At 33.9% G+C, this 24,421-nt stretch overlaps 1 protein-coding gene and 1 pseudogene across 1 annotated transcript in view; both read right to left on the bottom strand.

Moving 5' to 3' along the window:
- Positions 1-24,421, bottom strand: part of LOC145268689 (uncharacterized) — a 1,072,728-nt gene that overhangs the window by 715,432 nt on the left and 332,875 nt on the right. Inside the window, exons 49-54 of the mRNA XM_080124201.1 lie at positions 22,970-23,236; positions 17,807-18,079; positions 16,089-16,118; positions 10,026-10,055; positions 8,601-8,630; positions 583-612 (exon numbers count right to left, since the gene is read on the bottom strand). Coding sequence (XP_079980327.1) covers positions 583-612; positions 8,601-8,630; positions 10,026-10,055; positions 16,089-16,118; positions 17,807-18,079; positions 22,970-23,236 — 660 coding nt within the window. The remainder of the gene's footprint in view (positions 1-582; positions 613-8,600; positions 8,631-10,025; positions 10,056-16,088; positions 16,119-17,806; positions 18,080-22,969; positions 23,237-24,421) is intronic.
- LOC145268995 (5S ribosomal RNA) lies at positions 14,867-14,983 on the bottom strand (annotated as a pseudogene).

The following is a 24,421-nucleotide window of genomic DNA, read 5'->3' as shown; positions in this document are numbered from 1 at the left end:
TATAATAATATATACGAAATCTGCATAAATTAAAATATCATATTTAAACGTATTTTATGACCGGGCTACGCCGTGCGTCTCTGCTAACTTAATTTTAAATTAAAAGGAAATAATAATCATACACCAAGGATGGATTATAACGAGTAAAAAATCTTTGTTTGGATGGATGAATAACGCCTACTAAAATAGGTCGGCAAGTTCAAATGCAAAAATGCTCATTTAACTTGTTGAAGTATTTCTGTTACTTTTGCGCATGCGCAAATTCATTCATAGCTTGAAGTGGTTTAATTTTAAATCTTTCTTATCTATCTGTCGATAGCTCAAAAGATAGGGAGCACGACTGGAGTGCTGTTTTAGTTTCCATTCTAGCTGATGGTACCACGGTCATATTTTTTAAAAAAACAAAAAATTGGGAAATCAGTACTATATACTAGGTACAATATAATATTCAATAGAGAATTGGTTCTTTAATAATAAATACGAAATCTGCTTAGATTAAAATATATTTAAGCGTATTTCATGATCGGACAAGACAGTGTGCCCACCCCTCTAGTTATTGTTATAAAAAAAATATCTACTCACCAGAACGTGTCTGTGTTTCAGTAGAAAATTCTGTGAAGAATCAACAAGAATCCATATTTAATAAATTGTCTTTGGAATATATTCTGATATCATGCAAAAGAATGCAGAAAATTTCTTGATCAGATTGTCCATATACCCAGTAAGTGAGATAACCTCCCATATACCATGTAGCTATTAAAATTTTATATAGTGCTTCCTGTGTATATGAAATCTTAACCCTACCAGACCTGAGCTACTGAACGTAATTTGCCCCTGTGCCTGACCTACTGGGCAAAATTGTGAAAAAAAAATTAAAATGCGTTAGTAATGTCTTGCCTTTCATCTACCGCCAGTATTCAGCCTTCGTGTGCCAATCCGCCCAACAGGTGGAGCCCTCCTTGATACACAGGTACTATCTGCAGTGGGTGCACCAGAACCTTGTGTTCACTTTCTTGGGGGGGGGGGGGTTGTAAGATACTCCAGGATGATGTGTGATGTATCTCAAGTGTTTCTCCATGCACACAGCACAGATGTGGTCAGAATTTCAAGGAAGTGGTTGCCTGGCTTCAGGTGTTAAGCACAGGGTTCTTGCCCTCTGCGAACGGCTATAGAATGGTAGTTTCTTACCAGTTCCAGACAGTGTTTGAATGTATCTTGTAAAGTGCAGAGGTTTTCTCGCAGCTCCTTGTGTTGAAAGGTACAGCACATAGGAGTTGTATAAAGCCCACATGAGGAATTTGAATAAGCGGCGTCGGGTTAGGGTTAGGGCCAGCAGTAGTGGCGTCATGAACAGTGAAGGCGGGTCATCTGGTCGTTCTTGTTGTAACCGCTTATGTACTTGTAGTAGTTCGAGGCAAACTGTGGAATTCTCACTTCAAATCAAGTCTAAGTAACGATTGGGTAGCTATTTTTAGCTCCCTGACAACACAAAAACATGTGGTCGGATGACAAATACTGGTTTAGCAGTAACTCGGTATATAGCATTTTCGGAAATTACTAGTATGTTAGTAACTCGGTCTGGTAGGGTTAATAACAATTTCATAGTCAACTTTTTTCTGCTCTTAGAATCAATTTATTTATTTTTTTTTACAAAGGTGTTACCACATATTAAGGCCCGAAGGCCACTCAAGGATAAAGTTTAATATGTGTATTGTAGTCTTTGGGATAGTAGGGTAGAAATCCTTTGCGGAGGAAATTTGTTATGATCAAATTATTTGCGAAGGCAGTTCAATAAGAACTTGTTTATGTTGGACTTGAAGATGACAATATTGAAGTCAGCTGAAAAGCAGACCAGCAGAACAGAGTTCCACCGGCGGGCAGTTCTAGGGGTTGCAAGCTGGTTTTTGGTCATCATCTAAGGAGTAATATTATGGAGGGAGTTTGATCGAGTCAAATGTTCTTTGAATATCCGTTATGGGGATGACCTAATGATCAGAAAGCAAGTGAGATAAACAAAATATTACATACAGGAAGAAAAGACAGAGACGCCACCTGGTAAACCAGAAGACTATCACCCGGCCATTGTAACAATATACAGCTGGATGTTGCATAAGCGACATATCAGAATATGAGTGTGGCAGTTGGGGATGTGAAGGTATTCAAGATGGTGAACAAAGGCACAAAGAAAAGGTCACATGAATGAAAAAAGGTCAAAAGAATTAAAAAAAGTCAAATGAATAAAAAAGGTCAAAGGAGTAAAAAGGTATCAACTGAATGAAAAAAGGTCAAATGAATGAAAACAGGTCAAATGAATGAAAAAAGGTCAAATGAATGAAAACAGGTCAAATGAATGAAAACAGGTCAAATGAATGAAAACAGCTCTGATGAATGAAAACAGGTCAAATGAATGAAAACAGGTCAAATGAATGAAAAAAAGGTATCAACTGAATGAAAAAAGGTACAAATGAATGAAAAAAGGTCAAATGAATGAAAAAAGGTATCAACTGAATGAAAAAAAGGTATCAACTGAATGAAAAAAAGGTATCAACTGAATGAAAAAAAGGTACAAATGAATGAAAACAGGTCAAATGAATGAAAAAAGGTCAAATGAATGAAAAAAGGTCAAATGAATGAAAAAAGGTCAAATGAATGAAAAAAGGTCAAATGAATGAAAAAAGGTACAAATGAATGAAAAAAGGTCAAATGAATGAAAAAAAGGTATCAACTGAATGAAAAAAGGTACAAATGAATGAAAACAGGTCAAATGAATGAAAAAAGGTCTAATGAATGAAAAAAGGTCAAATGAATGAAAAAAGGTCAAATGAATGAAAAAAGGTATCAACTGAATGAAAAAAGGTACAAATGAATGAAAAAAGGTCAAATGAATGAAAACAGGTCAAATGAATGAAAAAAGGTCAAATGAATGAAAACAGGTCAAATGAATGAAAAAATGGTATCAACTGAATGAAAAAAGGTACAAATGAATGAAAAAAGGTCCAAATGAATGAAAAAGGTATCAACTGAATGAAAAAGGTACAAATGAATGAAAACAGGTCAAATGAATGAAAAAAGGTACAAATGAATAAAAAATTACAAATGAATGAAAAAAGGTCAAATGTCTGAAAAAAGGTCAAATGAATGAAAAAAGGTCAAATAAATGAAAAAAAGGTATCAACTGAATGAAAAAAGGTACAAATGAATGAAAAAAGGTCAAATGAATGAAAACAGGTCAAATGAATGAAAACAGGTCAAATGAATGAAAAAAAGGTGTCAACTGAATGAAAAAAAGGTGTCAACTGAATGAAAAAGGTACAAATGAATGAAAAAAGGTCAAATGAATGAAAAAAGGTCAAATGAATGAAAACAGGTCAAATGAATGAAAAAGGTATCAACTGAATGAAAAAGTACAAATGAATGATAAAAAGGTGTCAACTGAATGAAAAAGTACAAATGAATGAAAAAAGGTCAAATGAATGAAAAAAGGTCAAATGAATGAAAAAAGGTCAAATGAATGAAAACAGGTCAAATGAATGAAAACAGGTCAAATGAATGAAAAAGGTATCAACTGAATGAAAAAAGGTACAAATGAATGAAAAAAGGTACAAATGAATGAAAAAGGTCAAATAAATGAAAACAGATCAAATGAATGAAAAAAGGTCAAATGAATGAAAACAGGTCTGATGAATGAAAACAGGTCAAATGAATGAAAACAGGTCAAATGAATGAAAACAGGTCTGATGAATGAAAAAGGTCTGATGAATGAAAAAGGTCAAATGAGTAAACAGGTATCAGCCGAATAAAAAAGGTCAAATGAATGAAAAAAGGTCAAATGAATGAAAAAGATCAAATTAATCAAAAAAGGTCAAATTAATCAAAAAAGGTCAATGAATTGTTTTCTTCAATTCAATACAATCTGATTTGTAATCGTCCACATACAGTTGATCAATTATTTAAGCATATACAATAAATAAAAAGCACAAAGAGAGTACATATTCCCACCAAGGTTTAATAATATTTCAATTATCATATAAATCTGATCAGTCAATTTTTCTGTAAGCGTAACGACAAAAGCACAAAAAGAGCACATACCTCCAACAAGGTGTTATAATATGAAAATTATTATGATGATTTGAACAGTCAATTTTCATGAAAATTTGATAACAGAGAAAAAAAGCACAAAGAGAACACATACCTCCACCAAGGTGTTATAATATTTCAATTATCATGAAGATCCAATCAGTCAATTTTTATGTAAATTTATATAAATAACCGACAAATTTATATAAATAACCAACAAATATAAAAATAAATGCTAGGTAAAACATAACCCGCTTCATCGAAGTCATAAACTTAGATTCAACTCTTAAAGAAATGGTCTATAAAAGCGAGTTTTTAAAAGAAAAATATTTTATCGTAAAAAATTCTATATTCATGATTTAACAAAAAAAACAAGCCAAGCATGCAGAGGTCATCCTCCACAAATTAACAATTTAGGGGCAATTTTACCTATGTAATTCCCCCCCTCGGGGGGGGGGGGTGTAACCAGAGTTAGCCCGGAAAATCCTTTTTGGCTAAAATTTACTTTCACCATGATTAATGTTTGTGCAAAATTAAAAATAAAAAAAATACAATGTGTGGTTATTGAGAAAAGTGTGAACAAACAAATGAACGAACGATTTGGGGGCAATTTTAACCCTATAATGCCCCCCGGGGAGGGGGGGCAACCAGAGTTATCCCGGAAAATCCGTCCTGGAAAAAATTTACTTTCACCATGACTAGCGTTTGTGCAAAATTTCAAAAAAAAAAAAAAAAAAAAATCCAAGGTGTGGTTATTGAGAAAAGTGCGAACAGGAGTGAATTACTAAGTCCAATTCCTCCTTTGTTGGGAACCAAAAACGAACAAAGCAAACATAGAATATTAAATTGCGTGAAAAAAGAAAAAAAAAAAACAGACAAAAAATATTAGATAAAAAAGTCATAACGCAAACGCAAAAAGCAGAAATAAAGACAAAGACAATCGGAGACAAAATGACAGCATCAACTTTGAGCCCTGACCTGTTGTATTTTTGCTTCCCCACTGAGAAAATTAGGCACAAGGCCGTTTTTTAATGTGGAGAGAGAGGGAGGGGGGAGGGAAAAGGGGACCATCTCCCGAGGTGGGAAATGGGAGCTGGATAGTAATTGTGGTCTGTAGGGTGATCCCTACATTGACCAAGTTCAGATATGTGGGGTTACCCCCACATATGGTCTTTGCTGGTCATTGCTTACAGCATCTGTCGGAACAGATCTGAATCATTACATAAATATTGATGAAGTTTCAATTATAGCATTGTGATTTTGTAACTATTCTTACCAAATGATTGTGCCTTTTTCTTTTTTTTAAGTAAAAATTGTGAAATTTGAATTTACTTACTATGGTTAACCAAAAGCATGGTCTAGCAGCAGATAAGTACGAGTAATATCTCGTTTTTACCACGAAAGACGAGCCGAGATTAAGGAATTTGAAGAACAAATAACCAGGAAGGTGTTACATACTGCCGATTAATCTCTGGTATTCATTTTCCTTCAGCTAGTCCTCCGAAATCAAGGGACCCCTTTCTGGGACTAACACCCCAATTTTATATGAGACAAATATATACTCGAAGACAGTGTCTATGATGAATGAACTTATGCATTCATGCTCTGAAAGTTTCATCTTTCTTTTGCAGATATTGACGATGTGAGACTCTAAGACAGCAACCTTGTCATGGATGTGCGTCAGAAGCAGAGGTGCGGCATTATACTCCTCCGTGCAGAAAAAAATTGAACCAATCAACATTCACTGGCACATGTCGAACGTTTAAAAAGCCAATGCAATTGATGTCAGTACAGTTAGGAGATGAGTTCATCGATTTCAGAGTGAGTGCAGACATTTTAGTGATTAAGCACGCTCCAGTCCCCCAAGCACCGCCACTACTATAATCTCTGGCAAAAATGAACTGAGAATGGTGGTGACTACGTAGAAAAATAACTTCTGGAGCACAAATTGTCGCTAGTTTGAATGGTACCACTTCAGTCTTCCTAGTTCTTCAACATTTTATATCTTAGAACACCGGAAACCACCAAGGACAAAAATACATATTAAAAATCAATTAAAACAAATGTATTTAAATTACTTCATCCATTTTTAGATTAACCTTTTTTCTTTTTTTTTACTTGGGAGTCACCATTTATTAAGGTCCAAAGACCACTCGAGGATAAAGGTTAATGAATGTAAGGTGGTAGTGTAATAATCGTTAATGGTGTAGATTGTGTAAAATTTGATTATTTATGGGGACGGCTCAACAAGAATTTGTTTATATTGGATTTGAAGACTACCATGTTATATTCAACTGGGAAGCAAGCCAGCGGAAAAGTGTTTAACAGTCAGGCAATTCTGGGAAAAAAAGCTTTGTTCATGGAATCTGTGCTTAGATTTAGGCACGGATAGAGAAGGGGGGAAATCGTTTATAGCGGTTGTAGCTGGTTGAGTGTTTTTTTTTTGCGAAAGTTTGGCAAGGGAGAACCATAGATTCGAGTTAGGTCGAGCAGTTGCCATGAAAATAACGATAGAACAGAGACAGGCTCGCAAGATCTGTTCTGTGGGAAAGAGGTTTCATAGAAGAGAAAAGGACACCATGTACTAGGTTTCAGAGAAGAGAAAAGGACACCATGTACTAGGTTTCAGAGAAGAGAAAAGGACACCATGTACTAGGTTTCAGAGAAGAGAAAAGGACACCATGTACTAGGTTTCAGAGAGAAAAGGACACCATGTACTAGGTTTCAGAGAGAAAAGGACACCATGGACTAGGTTTCAGAGAGAAAAGGACACCATGTACTAGGTTTCAGAGAGAAAAGGACATCATGTACTAGGTTTCAGAGAAGAGAAAAGGACACCATGTACTAGGTTTCAGAGAAGAGAAAAGGACACCATGTACTAGGTTTCAGAGAAGAGAAAAGGACACCATGTACTAGGTTTCAGAGAAGAGAAAAGGACACCATGTACTAGGTTTCGAAGCCGGTTTTGAACTCTATCAAAGCTGGATAAGGCGTGCCAAGCTGGTCCTGGCCAGATGCCCGGATTAATCTAATCAATTTGTTTTACTACACATTTATAAAAGGTAAATAGAAGGCCACATTAGTTCTGCCGTGAAACAGTATTTACGAGCTAACATCACTAAAAGACTTCAACATTAAACCAACGTAATTATATGAGTAATTCATTTTATCATTGTCCATTGGCCGATGATTGACATCATAAAAGATTAACGCAAATATTTGTATTTTACAACTTCTACAGCCAATGGTACTTCTGTCCGTTATTAAATTTTGCTTTACGCGGTTTCGAGTCCAGGCATCTTCATCCGTTTTTTTTTTTCTCACTTCTTAGTTTTCCATTTAATAACTAGTCTTATTAATTGACTAGCACGGAAACCCGACATTGCCCGAAAATTAATGAGAATCAACAAATGTTTCACATTCCTATATTTTATTGCCATCGAAATCTGTAAAATCGCCCATTTTTCAATGCTCTCCACAGTTATTAGCCCACAATACATTGTCGTCTATATTGCACTGTAGAGAACTTACTGTTGATTTTATAAAATTATTTTATATAATGTCTTGAATCCAAGTTTAAAATGCGAATATCAAGTATCGTGTTTCAATATGCTCTAAACAGAAATATTCATTTCAAACACACCTATGTCATATCAAAGAAACTACTCTTGATTTTATATGGCGGGCCTTTATGCTTGTGCGGTAACAAAAACTTAAATGCATCTGTGATGTTAGACCGTATAAGACGTTAATTTTAGTCAAAGTCCAACGTAAACAAATACTTGATGAGTCGTCCCCTTAACTAATCCAATTTACCAAATTTTAACTACTAATGATTACTACGATATTGTCCCATTAACTACTGTATACTTTATAAACCTTATCCTCGAGTGGCATTGGGCCTTGATAAGTGGTGACTTTTATGTAAAAGAAAATTGCCTCCTCTTTCTTTCATCGGACTTTTTCGATTATTGATACTTATCGAAGACATTCCAATACAAAATCTATCTAAAAACACTGCCAGGCACATAAAGTATATTTGTGTGAAATTTTAATAAAATCGGTCCAGCCCTTTCAGAGTCCATAGGGAACGTGCTCACACAAAGTTTCTTTATAGAAAAGTAGAGATATGTAGGACTCGATAAAGCACAAACCTATGTAAATGGAAAGCTTGTACAGTAACAGAAGACAGGAAATACACAGGAAGTATACATTGAACATAAGTTTAAAGCAAATGTATTTAAATTATTTGAGATTCATTTCATTAATTCGTTATAGAACAAATTTGTAAGAACAACATAGAAGACCAAAGACAACGAGAAATACAAATACACCATCGGAAATATGTCCGACATAAAAACACAAAAACAGTTGCATGAAGCGGAAAACGAAATCCCCAGGAATAAATCCCGCCAAGAACAGAAACTGATAACAAACAAAGTCTTTCCAAGAGGCAAAAACAAAAAAAGGAAAGACGTTTCTTATCTGGAAAGTTTTATTCCGAAAAACAACAAAAAACTTACCAACAACAGTTTCAGATTCATCAATTTGTCCTGTAGTAATAAGTAAAAAATATTCACGTCAAACTATTTTGTCAGTAATTATTTTATCAAAATTATATAGCTTCACATTAATAACATTATCTGAAATCGTATTTTGAAATTACAAATATCATTATCTGAAATAAATACCGTTAACAATATTATCAGTAATATTGTCTTGATATTATAAATAAGATAATTTTAAAGTATATCGTGATATCTATACAAATAAATTATATGTCTTCATATGAAATACTACAAATAGAGGCGCTACATGATTACAACTCCAGTTAGTAACTGATGTACCTTTCAAGAACGTAATTATCACTAATTCGAATTCATAATTTCCTATATTAGTTCTGATCGTCCTGACTCTCACAAATCAGGAAGAGCGTGTAAGTTTCACTCACTCTAAAACAGTATAATAATGTATCTAAAATGTTAAAATTCTGATATTATCAATAATATTATGTTAAATTATATCATGTTAAAATGACGACAGTCTGCGTTGTTTATGTAACCATAAAGTCAACTGTGTGTCACCATTTTAACCTTTCTTTTTTTCTCTTTGTTACACGTTGAAGCACGCACACAACATGTTAGCCAAGTAAGTTACGATTTTCCCTACAATTTTCTAGACAAATACGACATAATAAGGAGAGTTAAAAAAAATTAGTTATTAAAAAAAAGTTCGGTTTTTTAATTATTAAAAAAAAACGATGATAATATGGACAAGACACGATCTCGCAGCAGCAGCTCTAAGAGTAGTAGTTATAATAATAACTTGGAACCGGCGAATTATTAGCATATTAATAGTTCGATTTTCATCGGTTTTTAATTTTAATCGATAAATTCACCATTTTTTGCTATAAAATCATAAGGAGAGTTAAAAAAAATTAGTTATTAAAAAAAAGTTCGGTTTTAAAAAAATATTTATATACAAAAAAAGTTATGCAAAATAAAAAAAGCGTTAGTCACTTATGTACTTACTCTCCTGTTTGTGAACCTACATATTTTGTTGTAACTTTTTTTCTACTGAACCAATTTTCGAAAAAATTTTTCAAAATGTAGCTAATGAGGTGTTCTATCCAACTATATAACCTGTTTGAAATTTGGTTGCGAACGGAATTAGTGGTGGGGGTTTGAATGTGTCTCGATTCATTCAATTTCGGACTTAAGCATATATTCAACCACTACCGTGGTTGAATGATATATATATATATATATATGTGTGTGTGTGTGTTCAAAAAAAGATATTTAGTTTATTAACATAATATTTTTATTAGTTGTCTAAACATATAATACAAGGGGATTACACTTGTTCTTATTACAATAATTGTTACCAAATTGTTTATTCTTAATTGACTTTTTTAGTTTAAAGAAAATTTTCCAAAATATTTCACTCACCAGAATGTGATTCTGTTTCCGCAGACCACCCTGAAGACAGGCAAACAAACAATTTCAAATATCGTATATCGATTATTCGTAATATGATAATACATTACGAGAATTTTCAATATGATAAAACACAAATATCGAGTTGTTAACTTGAATCAAGCAAAGAAATTAAAAATCAGAAATTTAAACATAGAAGACAATGGTGGAACTAATGTCTCATAAAGATAAAATTATTTTTAAAAAAAAGAGTATTTATATTTATTTCTGTACTTCCGAATAGAAGATTGCATTCTCCAGTTTACAGTCCGATTAAAGGGAAATAATTTGAATATTACTAACGTTAAGTAACGAATATAGTTTATATAAGGTTTTCATTATCGGAATTTGATGAAATAATTATACAGATACGAAGTTTTAACTATGTTTTGTCAAACACATATGTTAGGTAACCATAAAATAAGATGCATACAAATCAGTAAATATTACAGATGTAGTTATAAGAGTAAATGTTAAATATCCAAAAATACAATAAAATACACGAATTGCCAGGACAAAAAAAAGAGCGACGCTCTTTAATCAACAAATACAATAAAAGACAGGCAAACAAACAATTTGATAAAACTTGAATCAATTAAGAATTACGAGTATTCTAAAGATTATAAAAACACAAATATCGGATGGTTGATTTGAAATGAAAACGGATTAAAAAATTTATCAACAGAATTTTAAAAAATGGAAATGTTTGATATTTATTTTAGTATTTCTGAATTTAAGAGTGTATTTTTTGGTATTTCTAGATTGAAGAGTGCAGTTTCTCAGCATGATTAAAGAGAGGTAACTTGAATATTGATCACGAAAAATAACGAATATGCTGTATGTAATGTTTTAATTTTATGAAGTGTATATATATATATATATATATATATATATATATATATATATATATATATATATATATATATATATATTGTATATTTTGCAAACTTCTTCCCTCTAACGAGAAGAATTGCATTCTTCGAAACATTTGTCACATCTGGGCTGGTGCATCTGCTGCTTGTTTCTCGCTCCTGGACAGGGTTCAAAAGAGAGTCGCCAACCTGATAGGTCCTGAACTGTCATCTAGGCTTCAGCCTCTGTCCCATCGACGAGATGTTGCATCCCTCTGCCTGTTCTACAAATACTTTAATGGTGAATGCTCTGACGAACTGCAAACACTTGTACCTCCCCGACGTAACTACCCCGGACAAACCCGACAAGCTACTAAGTCTCATCCCTTTACAGTAGAGATCCCTAGGTGCAAGAAAGCCTTTTACTCCGATAGTTTCTTCCCCAGAACTGCGGGTCTTTGGAACTCCCTTCCGGGATTCTGCTTTCCCAACTGCACTGATATGCAGAAGTTCAAGTGTAATGTTAACAAACATCTTTCTACTCATCTCCCTTCATAATGACCCCGCTAATTAAGTCCCTGATAGTAGCCCCCTGCTTCAAAGTGGCACTGTGCCTTGTTTGGGGTGAAAATTGAATATAAAAAAGGAAAAAAAAAAAAAGAAACTCCAGGGCATAGGGATTTTCTTGTTTATCTGTACTCCTTGTTGAATAATTAAATTTTGTATACCTTCCTTAAAGGTTTATAAAATATTTTGAAAATTTGAATAAATTTTCAATAACAAAATTTTATATATATATATATATATATATATATATATATATATATATATATATATATATATATATATATGTGTGTTTAGAGGTACAAAATTTATACAAACATTTAAACATGATAAGCAGAAATCTCTACCAGACTTGATAAAAATAAATATTTATTTCTGTGAAGTCTGATGAAATGATCGGATCGTTAACACGACTCGGTAATCGAACCATGTGTAACCAAGCAGATTAAAAACGGTAATAAAAACATATTTTGCTCTACATCAGTATTGAGCACTTTCTTCGTTTTTTTCTACCATTTACTCATTATAGCAAACCTTCTTGGCCTTTTGATCAAGATCAAAGTGAATTGAATTTTTTGTACGTTTTTTATGTTCAATTTTTTCTTTCTCAATAAAATATATAAACAAGATCAAAGTGTAGTATCTGTTCTTCAGATGCTGCACTTCCATTTCTTGTTCTCTTTCGGTGGAGGAGAAATCCTTCACGACTGAGACAATTTTTATTTTTGTACCTTTTCTCCACGTTAAAAAACGACCCTGGTGTCTAACTCTGTCCCGTGGGGAGGCCTAGTAAATAGGTACTCATTATATATGTTTAAAAGGTACAAAATTTCTACAAACATTTAAACGTTATAAGCGGAAATCTCTCTAGAACTCTTTCGGCTATCATCTCATCAGGAGAATATCGAAAATGAAGAAAAAATAAAGAGCAATGGAGGATTTTTTTTAAATGTAAGGTTAAAAAAAACATTAAAATAATATGGATTGAAACAAGTATGTTTTTTTTTATTATGTGCAATTGCATGAGCATGATATTTCAAGTGAATATTTATAATTATAGAGTCTTTTTAAGATTGGTATTTAAACTTATGTTTTCGGCGAAAATGGTGAATAAAAGAATTATTAAAAAAAAACAAACGAAAAACGAAAAAAAAAACAAACAAACAAAAAACGAAAAACGAAAAAAAAATAAAAAAATAAGCGAAACAAATGAAAGTAAAAAGACTTCCGGGCAACGCCGGATAGACATTACAAAAAAAAATAATAATCTGATTAAAATAATATCAAAAATCAAAACGAGCAACATTTTGAAAACAGAAATATTGTAGCAAAAAAAAAAAAACAACTGCCGCAAGTGAAAACAGAAAAGCAAAAAAAAATTTTTTAAATCTATTTTCCAAAAGGCAAATTCGTTTTATGTAGGTCAGGGCAAATAGTGTCGCCAAGAGAGAAGAGGGAGAAATATACGGAACAAAAATGTTACATAATATGGGTTTTTCCCAAGCTATGCCAGAACACGGATCCTGCTAGCACATCGTGACATCCTGCACTGATGATTTCCGAAAGGATGAAGCACTAGTGGCTCTAGGTATTTAAAAATTATTATAGTAATAATTATATATATATATATATATATATATATATATACCAAACTCCTCTGTGAATTTGAAACTTGATATATAGGAGATTTGGACTTATAGAACAAATTTGAGTTGTTTTTTAGCCCGTAAAAATAGCTAAGGAATTAAAATTGAAAAAAAATTCAACTTGGCAGGCGTAAGTCGACTTTCAGTGCCAGTGTACACATGCGCAAATATATATTTACACGTTAAAGTTGATTAACTTTTAACATTAGCTTATCCATCTGACGATAGCTCAAACAGTAACGATTAAGGCTGGAGCACTAAATATTTTTTTGTTTCGATTCTGGCTGATTGCACCCAAGTCATTTTTTGATGTTCTTATTTTTGAAATCACTACTATATAGTGGGTACAATATAATAATCAACAGAGAATTGGCTCTATAATAATAATAATAATAATAATAATAAATACGAAATTTGCATCAATTAAATTATTATATTTAAGTGTGTTTTACGACTTTGTTAAGCCGGACGGCCTGCTGGTTAAATATAAATTATTAAAATTAAGTGTCGACCATAATGAAGGGTGATTATATATATATATATATATATATATATATATATATATATATATATAGTCATCCACATACGGTACTGTTTTGCAGCTCATCAGTGCGGCTAGACAGGCAACTACCTCAAGCCAGGATTGAAACCCAACCGCCTCTACGGCAGTCAAGGCCCCTAACCATTACGCTAATTGGCGGCTGCTGTGCGAGTCGTGAATTAACGGGGTTTTGCAATCGTCCGAAACACCTCCGCTCGATTTGTTTACACAAAGAGCATCGCTTATACGCTAATGGTAATTTGTTTATCACTTCTCAATATGCTCAACTCAAGATGAGGAGCATTATAGTCATCCACATACAGTACTGTTTCGCTGTTTCACACACACACACACACATATATATATATATATATATGTGTGTGTGTGTGTGTGTGTGTGTGTGTGTGTGTGTGTGTGTGTGTGTGTGTTTTGACTTTTGACTTGACTATTATATATTGGGTACAATATAATAATCAAAAAAGTATTGGCTCTATAATAATAATAAATATAAAATCTACATAAATAAAAAATACCATATATAAGCGTATTTTGTGACTGGGCACCACCAGGTAATCACTAATATATTGGGTACAATATAGTAAACAATAAAGAATTAGCTCTATAATACTAAATGCGAAATCTGCATCAATTAAAATATCATATTTAAGCGTATTTTACGACCGGGCAATGCCGGTCGGCCTGCTAGTATTATATTAAAAGCGAAGCCTTAATTAGCAAAGGATGAACAAGAGACAAAAATCAGTTAAGCAGGGATTTTATTTTTTTTTAAACAAGGAAAAAAAACCCACATTTTTACGACAAAATATCTCATCCGCTATTTTCTGTTTACATTAAGGTTAACGATTAAGGGACAAAACTCGACACATAATAATCATGATAATACAAGTTAGAAATTGTTTACTAATCAAATTTGATTTTTTTTTTTTTTTAATAATGTAAAAACGTAACATGCGGCTGCAGCTGAGATTGAACTTACTACACTAATTTTAATCTTGTCCATAGCTGAATACTTAATGCTTTGCCAGAGCTATCAAGGGTATTTTGTGTGTGTGTGTGTGTGTGTGTGTGTGTGTGTGTGTATTGTGACGCCATCACTAGATGGGCTGCCTACCACGGCTTAAGAGAGGCCCATCTAGCCTCGAGAGAAGGATAGACTGAACAACTTTCCCAACCTAGTATTTTATCTCTCAATACATACAGCACCTCGCCCTCCCAAATGGTCACCCATCTGGTACTGGCCAGGCTCAACGTTGCTTAACTTCGGTGATCTGGTGAGAACCGATGTGTCAACGTGATTGTGCCGTATATAAAATAAAATATATAAAATAATGTGGCCATATAGCTTAATAAGTTGACGATATACGCAAATCAATTCAATATTTTCCAGCAAACAGTCTCAGGATATTACTGTATAACCTCACTTGTTCGTCCATTTTCTCTATTTGGCCGAAATAGCTTGTGGTTAAATAGTCAAGAGTTAAGTATTCTACACTTTCCAAGTAATAAATCATGAGGTTAAATTCGACACACTCCTGTCTAAACTCTGCTATTAAAAGTTGCTACTCTAACATCAAACTTCAAATTGTTTGAATCTTTGAAAAACCACTTTTTTTTTTTAGTTAAAAGCGGAAGCATTTCATTTTCAGGCGACGAAATCGTAAGCATATAAAGAGAAGCTTAAGCCATTGTCTTCTTTTTTCTTTTGCCAACGGACGCAGCAAACTGCATAAAAACAGGTTTATACCAATTTTTTTAAGCATTTAATTACATACCAAAAATTACGCAAGTTCATAAAGCATTTTAAGTAAGAAAAGAATAACGTCGAAATGTCTCGTCCGGTATTTTTTGCTTACATCAAGGTCAACGAACAAGCGATGTTATTCAATATAAGGTCATGACTAGGGATATGGCAACAGTATATTTTTTTTCATTGTTTTGACTCTAGTGTGTAGCCGTTGATATCTTTTATGTTTTTTATATAGAGTGATGTTGTTCTCGGCTGATTAACTGTGTCGGATATATGCTCAAGAGTCAAAACAATTAAAACAATATTCTGTTGTCATAGCCCTAGTCATCACAGTCATACCGGCTAAGAAATCTTTTACCGGTCAAATTTATTTTATTTTATAAAAATAAAAAATATTGGATGAATTTGCGTAAATTTTGATGTAACACCTTTGTTTTCTTGTGTGTTTACCTAATAAGTATGTATATAATAATTTTTTTTTCGCAATCATAATATTTTTAATATTGGGTAAATACTGGACAAGCACCAAATATAATTCTGTAGATAAAACAAAGAATTACATGCCAAAGCATGATAAATAAAAGACACGCATCAATGAAGCAGAGATGTTTAGAAAAGACCAACTGGGGTCATCTTTTTAAAATCGCCAAACATATTGAAACTCACCAAACATGGCTCCATCTTCGCTTGATTCCTCTGCGAAAAATCGAGAGTCTTTGAGTTAAGATTGGAACAAATGTCGATGTATACAACGTAAAAAAAGAAATGAACCCCCGAGGACATTTTCTTTTCAACGTGCTAACCTACAAGACATCCACTGCTGCATCCATAAATTTATTGAATATTATTGAAATATGTTACCAGTTTAAAAACGGATGTTCATTAATTACTTATTCGCTTTTATGGTTCTTTACTAGATTATTAGTTTCATGTCACTATTACGCTCAGTTCTATTTATGCATATTTTCTACATTCTGCATAATTGCGTAGAATTTAGGATGGAAAAGTTTTAGCAAACACACATGTAAGTGACCTTGTCTGTGTATGTGCGGAATATTCTCTACCACACTCCTGTGAAACTTTTAGTCCACAGACTTGAAACTTAATATATGAGATTTGGACCCAAAAGCCGGTAAAAAATAGCTGCTAAGGGGTCAAAATTGAAAAGTAAATTGAACTTGGCAGACGTAAGCCGACTTTAAGTGCTATTGTATGCATGCGCAAATATACATTTATTGTCTCTAAGAGCACACTCTTTCAGAAAATTTCACTTTTATGTAATATGTGAAAATTTATGAAATGTGTGAAAATTTATGAAATGTGTGAAAATTTATGAAATGTGTGAACATTTTATGACATGTGAGAACTTTAGACTTTAAAGAATGTGCGACTTTCATGTATAATGCATAAAACTGGAAAAAATATATAAGTGTATATATAATATACATAAATATATATATAATATATACATATATACGATATGTATAAAAAAACTATATAAGAACGATATATATATATATATATATATATATATAAATGATAAATATAAAATCGATGTGTATATATATATATATATAAATGATATATACAAAAACGATATATATATATATATAAAAATGATATATACAAAAGCGATATATATATATATTAATGATATATACAAAAACGACATATGTATATATATCTGATATATATAAAAACAACATATGTATATGATATATATAAAAACAACATATGTATATATATGATATATATAAAAACGATATATGTATATATATGATATATATAAAAACGATATATGTATATATATGATATATATAAAAACGATATATGTATATATATATATATATATATATATGATATATAAAAACGAGATATGTATGTATATATATGATATATAAAACGAGATATGTATGTATATATATATATATATATATATGATATATAAAAACGTGATATGTGTGTATATATATATGATATATATATGATATATAAAAACGTGATATGTGTGTATATATATATGATATATATATATGATATATAAAAACGAGATATGTATATATATATATATATATATATATATATATGATATATAAAAACGAAATATATAAAAAATAATATATATATATATATATATATATATATATATATATAATGATATAGCTCCAAAACCATATATATAAATATATAGTGACGATATATCTATCAAGCATGCAAAGAGACTAAACAAAAAGATGCGTAAAAAAAAAAATGGTCCAAATATTCTGTGAATTGATTTTTGTGGTTTGATTGTTTAATCCGGCACGCTGCGGCCAACCCTTGAAGCAAAAAAAAAAAAAAAATCCACCGGTGCGGCTTTTGAAAAAATGGTTGCGGTCACTTACCTTCCACGACTAATTTGGCTGTAGTTGACACACTGCCGATGACACAGGTGTACTCGCCGCTGTCCTGTGCGGTCACCTCGCGAATGATAAGTTTGTGGGTTTTCTTTTCCGAGGTCATTTCGATACGGCTGCTCTTGGTCAGTTCTTGTCCGTTCTTGAGCCAAACGGCCGTTGCGTTTTCGGTGGAAGATTCGCAAGTGAACGTCGCCGTTTCTTTCGTTTTGACCTTCATTTCACACAACTTCTTTGTGAATTCGGCCTTGCGTTCAGCTCCTGAATAAATAAAATAATAACAAGCTTTACTTCTATATAAAAGGTAGTATTTTTGCAATTTTCTTATTAGTTTACGCTGGGGGTGGGTCATCCCACCGGATGCCAGACATTCAGTCGTTATCTCATACATTCCAACGGAGAGGTCTTTTTTCAAGATTCTAATCCCTCCTTTAGGTGCAATTGTTTGAATCTCTCTTGCACTTGGTTCACCGAGTATATTTGTCAGTTTTTTTAAACTCTTTTTTCATGGGTCCAGTTGCTCTTACAACTACTGGAATGATAGAGATCTTCCTAAGATTCCAATTTCTCTTCATGTCATACATAAGACTTTGGTACTTTCGTTATTTTTTCCCTTTCAGCTCTGTTTAACCAGCATCATTAGGCCACAAACTTCTACTAAGGTTGCTCCTTTCTCCTTATCCTATATCACTGTCAGGTTGAATAGCTCCGTTTTCAAGCTACGTAGTTGTGCGTGTGTGCGTGTGTGCGTAAGTATCTGTGTGTGCGTGAGGGAGTTCCCTATGGACTCCGAAACGGCTGGGACGGTTTTTGTTTAAAAAAATTTTTTTTTTTTTTAAATCTCAAACAAATGTACTTAATGCATCTGGGAGTGTTCTTAGATAGGTCTTATATAGGAATGCCTCCGATAAGTATCGAAAAATCCATAATCAGAAAAAATCCGATTAAAGAAGAAACAGTCAGATTTTGACCAAGGTTATACAACCTAACATCACAAGTTTTATCACCGCACAAGCAGAAGGGTTCGGCGTATAAAATAAACAGTAAGTTCTTTGATAAGACAGAGACGCGTTCGAAATGAACGCTTCTGTTTAGAGCACAATTAAACCATTATACTTGATTTTTGGATTTTAAACTTAAATTCAAGCCATTATATTATATCAAAAATAATTTTGTAGAATGAACAGTAGTTTCTCTACAGTGCAATGTAAACTACAATGTATCGTGGACTAAGTCACTGCAAGGAGGCGTGCGAAGCTTCCTCTCTGGGCGCTGTGGTGGGTGCCCAACTGACCACGTAACCAATTGATTCAATTTAAAAATGAACGATTTCATTGATTTCGTCGAAAATAAAATTACTGTGTGGAACATTCATTGATTCTCAGTCAATCCCAGACACCGCCGGGTTTCCTTGCTAGTAAAAAATAAATGCCCTGCCACATTATAAGGTGTAGATCATTGATAGAATAAGACGAAACATGTAAATGGAAACAAATTAACTCCCTTTGCGCGACCAAAATTTGTAAGGAAAAAAAAAAAAAAAAAATCGCCATAGACACCGTGTTTTTTTGTTTTGTTTGTTTTTTTTTGTTTGTTTTTTGTTTGTTTGTTTGTTTTTTTGTTTGTTTGTTTTTTGTTTGTTTTTTTGTTTTTGTTTGTTTTTTTGTTTGTTTGTTTGTTTGTTTTTTTGTTTGTTTGTTTTTGTTTTTTTTTACTCATGTTCACCCCTTCCAAAGCATATCGCCACTTGGACGTAAGGGGCTGCTATTTGGGGCCATGTCTAGGAAAGATTTACATGATATTTGTTCGCGTTACATTTAAACTTCTGCAGATCAGTACAGCCAGGGAGGCAGGCAGCAGGAATGGAATTCCACAGTCTAGCTGCTTGAGAGAAGAAACTATTTGAATAGAAAACTTTCTAGCATTTAGGGACAACAACAGTGAAGGGGTGAGATCTTATTGCTAAGCGGGTTTGTCGGGGATATGTACGTCGAGGGATACAAGTGAAACACATTCCATTAAAATATTTGTAAAACAGGCACAGTGATGCAACATTGCAGCGATGGGACAGGGGCTGGAGCTTAGTTGATAAAGTGGGACCGATTAGATTGACAACTATTTTTGAACCCTATCTAAGAGGGAGAGACTAGTGGTAGATGCACCAGACCAGATGTGGCAACAATACTTCATGCATGGGCGAATGGTGGCCTTGTAAAGGTACAGGATACTCTCAGGTGTGAGTAGTCTTCTAGCTTGATAGAGGGAGCCCATCTTCTTTGCAGCAGCCTTTGCAATGTCTTCCATGTATTTGTCCCAGTTCATATTGTTCTTAGATAAAATCGAGTTTGGCGTGCTGTTAGCAAACATCTTTGTGTGTGTGGGGAAAGTTGAGGCATAAAAGTGGTGGGCAAACGATGATTTTCGTTCAAAGTATTTTCCAAATTTATTGGACATTGTTATTAGGTATTCCTTTCTACTCCTTTGGATTTATTTTGTTTATTTCAGTTTTCACGTTGATTTGTAAACTGCGAATGCGTTGCGACCACGCGAGAAAGAAAATTCCTATTTTCTTCACCAGTTGTGCTCTAGTCCTCATTTTTGGCCCTGCGCTGCCGTAACAAAATACATGGAACTTTCCAGAGAAATGAAGCAAAAAAAAAAAAAAAAAAAAAAAAAAAAAGAGAAAGATTCGCCATTTGCAGGTAACATGCAAAAATTGTTGCTAAGGGGGTCAAACTTGAAAACAAGGCAGTTGTTCTAGGCAGGGTAAGTCGAATAAAACAGTATGCCTGCTGTTACTTTTGCGCATGCGCAAAATCAAACACTCATAGCTCAAAGTTGCTTAATTTTTTATCTTTTCATATCCATCTGTCCGTAGGTCAGACAGTATAGATACATAACTAAAGCTGGAGAACTGATTTCGATTCTAGCGTCATATTTTTTTTATAGCTTTTGAAATCATAACTATATATTGGATAACTATGATCAGAGAATTGGCACTATAATAAATAAGAAATCTGTCTGGATTAAAATGCAATATTTATGCATATTTTCTGACCGAGCAATGCCGAAACATCTACTAGTATTTTAGAAAAGTGACCATGTCTGTCTGTGGAACGGTCTCTACCAAACTACTGTTTTTGGTCTACAGACTCGAAACTTGATATACGAAGTATTCAGACCTGTGGAACGAAATCAATTTGGTTTTTAGTTAGAAAAATGGCTGCCCAGGGGTCAAAATTGAAAAATTAGAACTTGGCAGGAGTAGTTTGACTTAATCTGTATGCTCCATGCATGCTCAAATATAAATTTATACATTTAACTGTGTTAATTTGTCAAGTTTTGATATGTATGTGTCGTTAGCTCAGATAATAGTGAACACTGCTGCAGAGCTAAATGTTTTGGTTTCGATTCTAGCTGATGGCACCCGAGTCATATTTCTTTTAACTTTTGAAATCACAGCTATATATTGGATATTAAATATAATACTCAATAGATGATTGGTTCCTTAATAATAAAAAAGAAAACTGCATGAATTAAAATATCATTAATAAGCGTATTTTACGACCGGGTAACGTCGGGTTGCCTGCTAGTGTATATATTCATTATGTATAAGTATAGGTATAAGATCTCTGGGAACCCTTGAGCAAGGTGCAGCAAATGTTATCCTTCCTGATATTCTGGAGGTTTACCGTACCGGGGAAGAGGAGTTCTTCAGACATGGTAAAGGCAATACACCTAGGAAAGGGAGGAAAAATGAAACCAGATGGAGGGAGCCAGTTGATCCTGTATACGCAATCTAGTGATGATGTCATAAACAAAACATCCGCTTCCAATTTGTCATGAACCAGCACAGAAGTAGTAAGGCCCAGGAAACTGTCATGAGAATGCTCATGTTCGTGCACAATCTGGTCGAAACATTATACTAGGAAAGAACTTGAATGCCTTTTGGAGTGAACTTGAATACCTACTAGACACTATCCTCGAGTGTCTCTAAGGTCTCTCTGTACAGGGGTTTGTCAGTACATCCTGGTATGAAGATACTTTTCACTTATCAAGGCCCAAAGGCCACTCAGGGATAAGGGTTATTGCGTGTACAGTAATCAATGAGATAGTATTGTAGTAATCATTAGTATTGGGGGTTTTGATAGAGTGTCTTAAGGGGGCGGTTTGTCAGGAGCTCGTTTATGTTGGACTTGAAGACGTCCAAGTTGTAGTCAGGTGGGAAGACGTCCAAGTTGTAGTCAGGTGGGAAGACGTCCAAGTTGTAGTCATGTGTAAACCCTAACTAAATATTCCAGACCACATAGTATTCACAGCCCAAATAAGATCTCTACAGTAAAGCAATCGGCTGATGAATGCTAATCTGTCAAAACTAACATTGCCAGACTGAAAAGGTCAAATAGTTCACCTCACAGCTGCCGGGGTTAAACACCTGCAATAGAACAGGTCGATATAAACAAGTGAGACAACACAGATAAGAAAGTCAAAGAGCAACAGCGAGCCACGAGTAATGTCGTTGCGACGGATTTTCACAAGATCAGTATCGTTTTGAAGCTCGATACTTCGGATGACAAATATCGAAAAATTGGCTAAAAACATTAATTCCTTCATCCTCAACTGGGCAGTTTTCTACAACGAGGGGTCGCTTTTTTCAAGAATATTTTCAAAAGTCATCCCCTCTTTTCGATTGACTAGCCTTAATTTAAACCTTTGCCACTTCCGGTTTGGCGATGGGCACAACAGCAAAGATGTTATTTTTTTTTCATTTTCTTTTCCTCCTTTTTATTTTTCACGTTTTTTTCCTCCTTCATGGTATGGGTTTGAGCCTGCCTGCCTGCCTACTACAACTTTTTTTTTTTTTTGCTCAACACACACCTCCAAACACTCGGGCAACATCGGGCACCCAGGCTAGTAGATAATATAATATACACTTTTTAATATCATGACTATATAACAGGAGAACTTTTATGGAATATTTGAATATATATGTATCTCAAATAAAGATCAAATGTTAGCGTCAGGAGAGAGGGGTGGGCTTGATTTTTTTAGAACTTTGAAGAAATATGAAACAAAGAAATCTAACCGCAGATACCAAATCATAATGATAAATAAATATTGAAAGCTTTTTTTTTTTGCAATAAAACTCACCTTCGACGACAAGCTTTGCCCAAGTTGAAGTGTCTCGATAAATACAAGTATATTCTCCCTTGTCTTCGACAGTGACGTCATGAATAATGAGTTTTTGCGTCTTTTTATCGGTGACCATTTCGTACTTGCTGCTGGCAGTCAAGACCTGTCCTCCTTTCAGCCAAATAGGTTTTACATTTTCCTCAGACATTTCACACACAAATGTGGCTGTCTCCGAAACTCTCGTCCTCATCTCGTTTAATTTGTGAGTGAATTCAGTTTTAATTTCTGGAAATAATAGATTGAGAATTTATGTTAAAGATTTAATGGCAGCATAAAACACTAAAAACTGTTGAACACACATGTTTGATATTTGGTGGACAAGTCAGGCGTAAACTGAAGTTTATTTGAAGCAATGTATGAAGAACAGAAATTGCTACACAGCCTCGGTTTAAAAGCTAGCATTTTAAATATGAAAAAAAGGTATTGGAAAATTATGACGTGACTGTCTAGAGGAGTGATATTGCTCCCCAATGGAGATATCAAGATCTCCTAAAACCCTGAGTAAGGCAGGATAATTATGCTGAGATTGTCTGTTAAACGTTGATTGAATCCCGGACAGCGACGGGTGACCTATCAAGAGGGATGAATTTATTGTGTTTTGTAAAAACAGACAGATATTTTATTGCTGGGAGAAATGACAGGAAATGTCAGAATAATGTGGAATGAGATCATGCACTTGTTGGCCTGAGGAACACCTGCTCAGAGTTTCTGGCTTTCTGAGTAGAAAAGTGACAATGTTGACTTTTTGGGGGCGTTTGAGTGGAAATTGAGCTTTGATCCCAGATACACAAGCTATCGCAGGCCTGGCAGGGGTGCACACACGCAAAAGAGTTGGGAATTCCCTGTTTGATGTGTTGGATTCTGGGTGGTCTGGCGGATCGCCCCGACCAACCCTTTTACCTTAGTACTTAAGCAAATGCCCAGGCCAATTTTAGCAGATTAAGCTAGACCTCCGGAGAGAGAACCTAAACAAGAGATATCACCCCTACCCGGCTGTCGCCACCACCGCCATCGTGGAGAACAAAGAATAAGATTTTGGAGAATCTTGATGTTTTTGGTGTAATCGAACTGAACGATGTACATATGTAAAAACTTGTAATTTTCGTGAAATTAACTTTTCGTAGTATAGAATTTTCCAAGTCTGTTTTCTTTTTCTGGCGTGCATGTGAAGCTAATTGATTTTCAGCAAAATCGACACGAAGCCTGATTGCTGAGAATTTATGTGAAGTCCTCTTGGAAGATAGACGGCCAACGGCCAGACCAGTTTAGCGGGGTCAAAAGTCATCTGCTGACCTGGGCAGGAGGACCACAAATAGCATCGTTTTCTTTTTATTAAAGCACCTACATATCTGTTAAATGATGTTAGAAATTTATGGGTATTTCATCCAAAATAAAGATAAATCGATCCCC

The sequence above is a fragment of the Euprymna scolopes genome, chromosome 44, assembly GCF_053919585.1.
Source record: "Euprymna scolopes isolate OS-2025 chromosome 44, ASM5391958v1, whole genome shotgun sequence".
Taxonomy (NCBI): Eukaryota; Metazoa; Mollusca; class Cephalopoda; order Sepiida; family Sepiolidae; genus Euprymna; species Euprymna scolopes.
The sequence above is the reverse complement of the archived record's forward strand: the minus strand, read 5'-3'. Positions and strand labels throughout refer to the sequence as shown.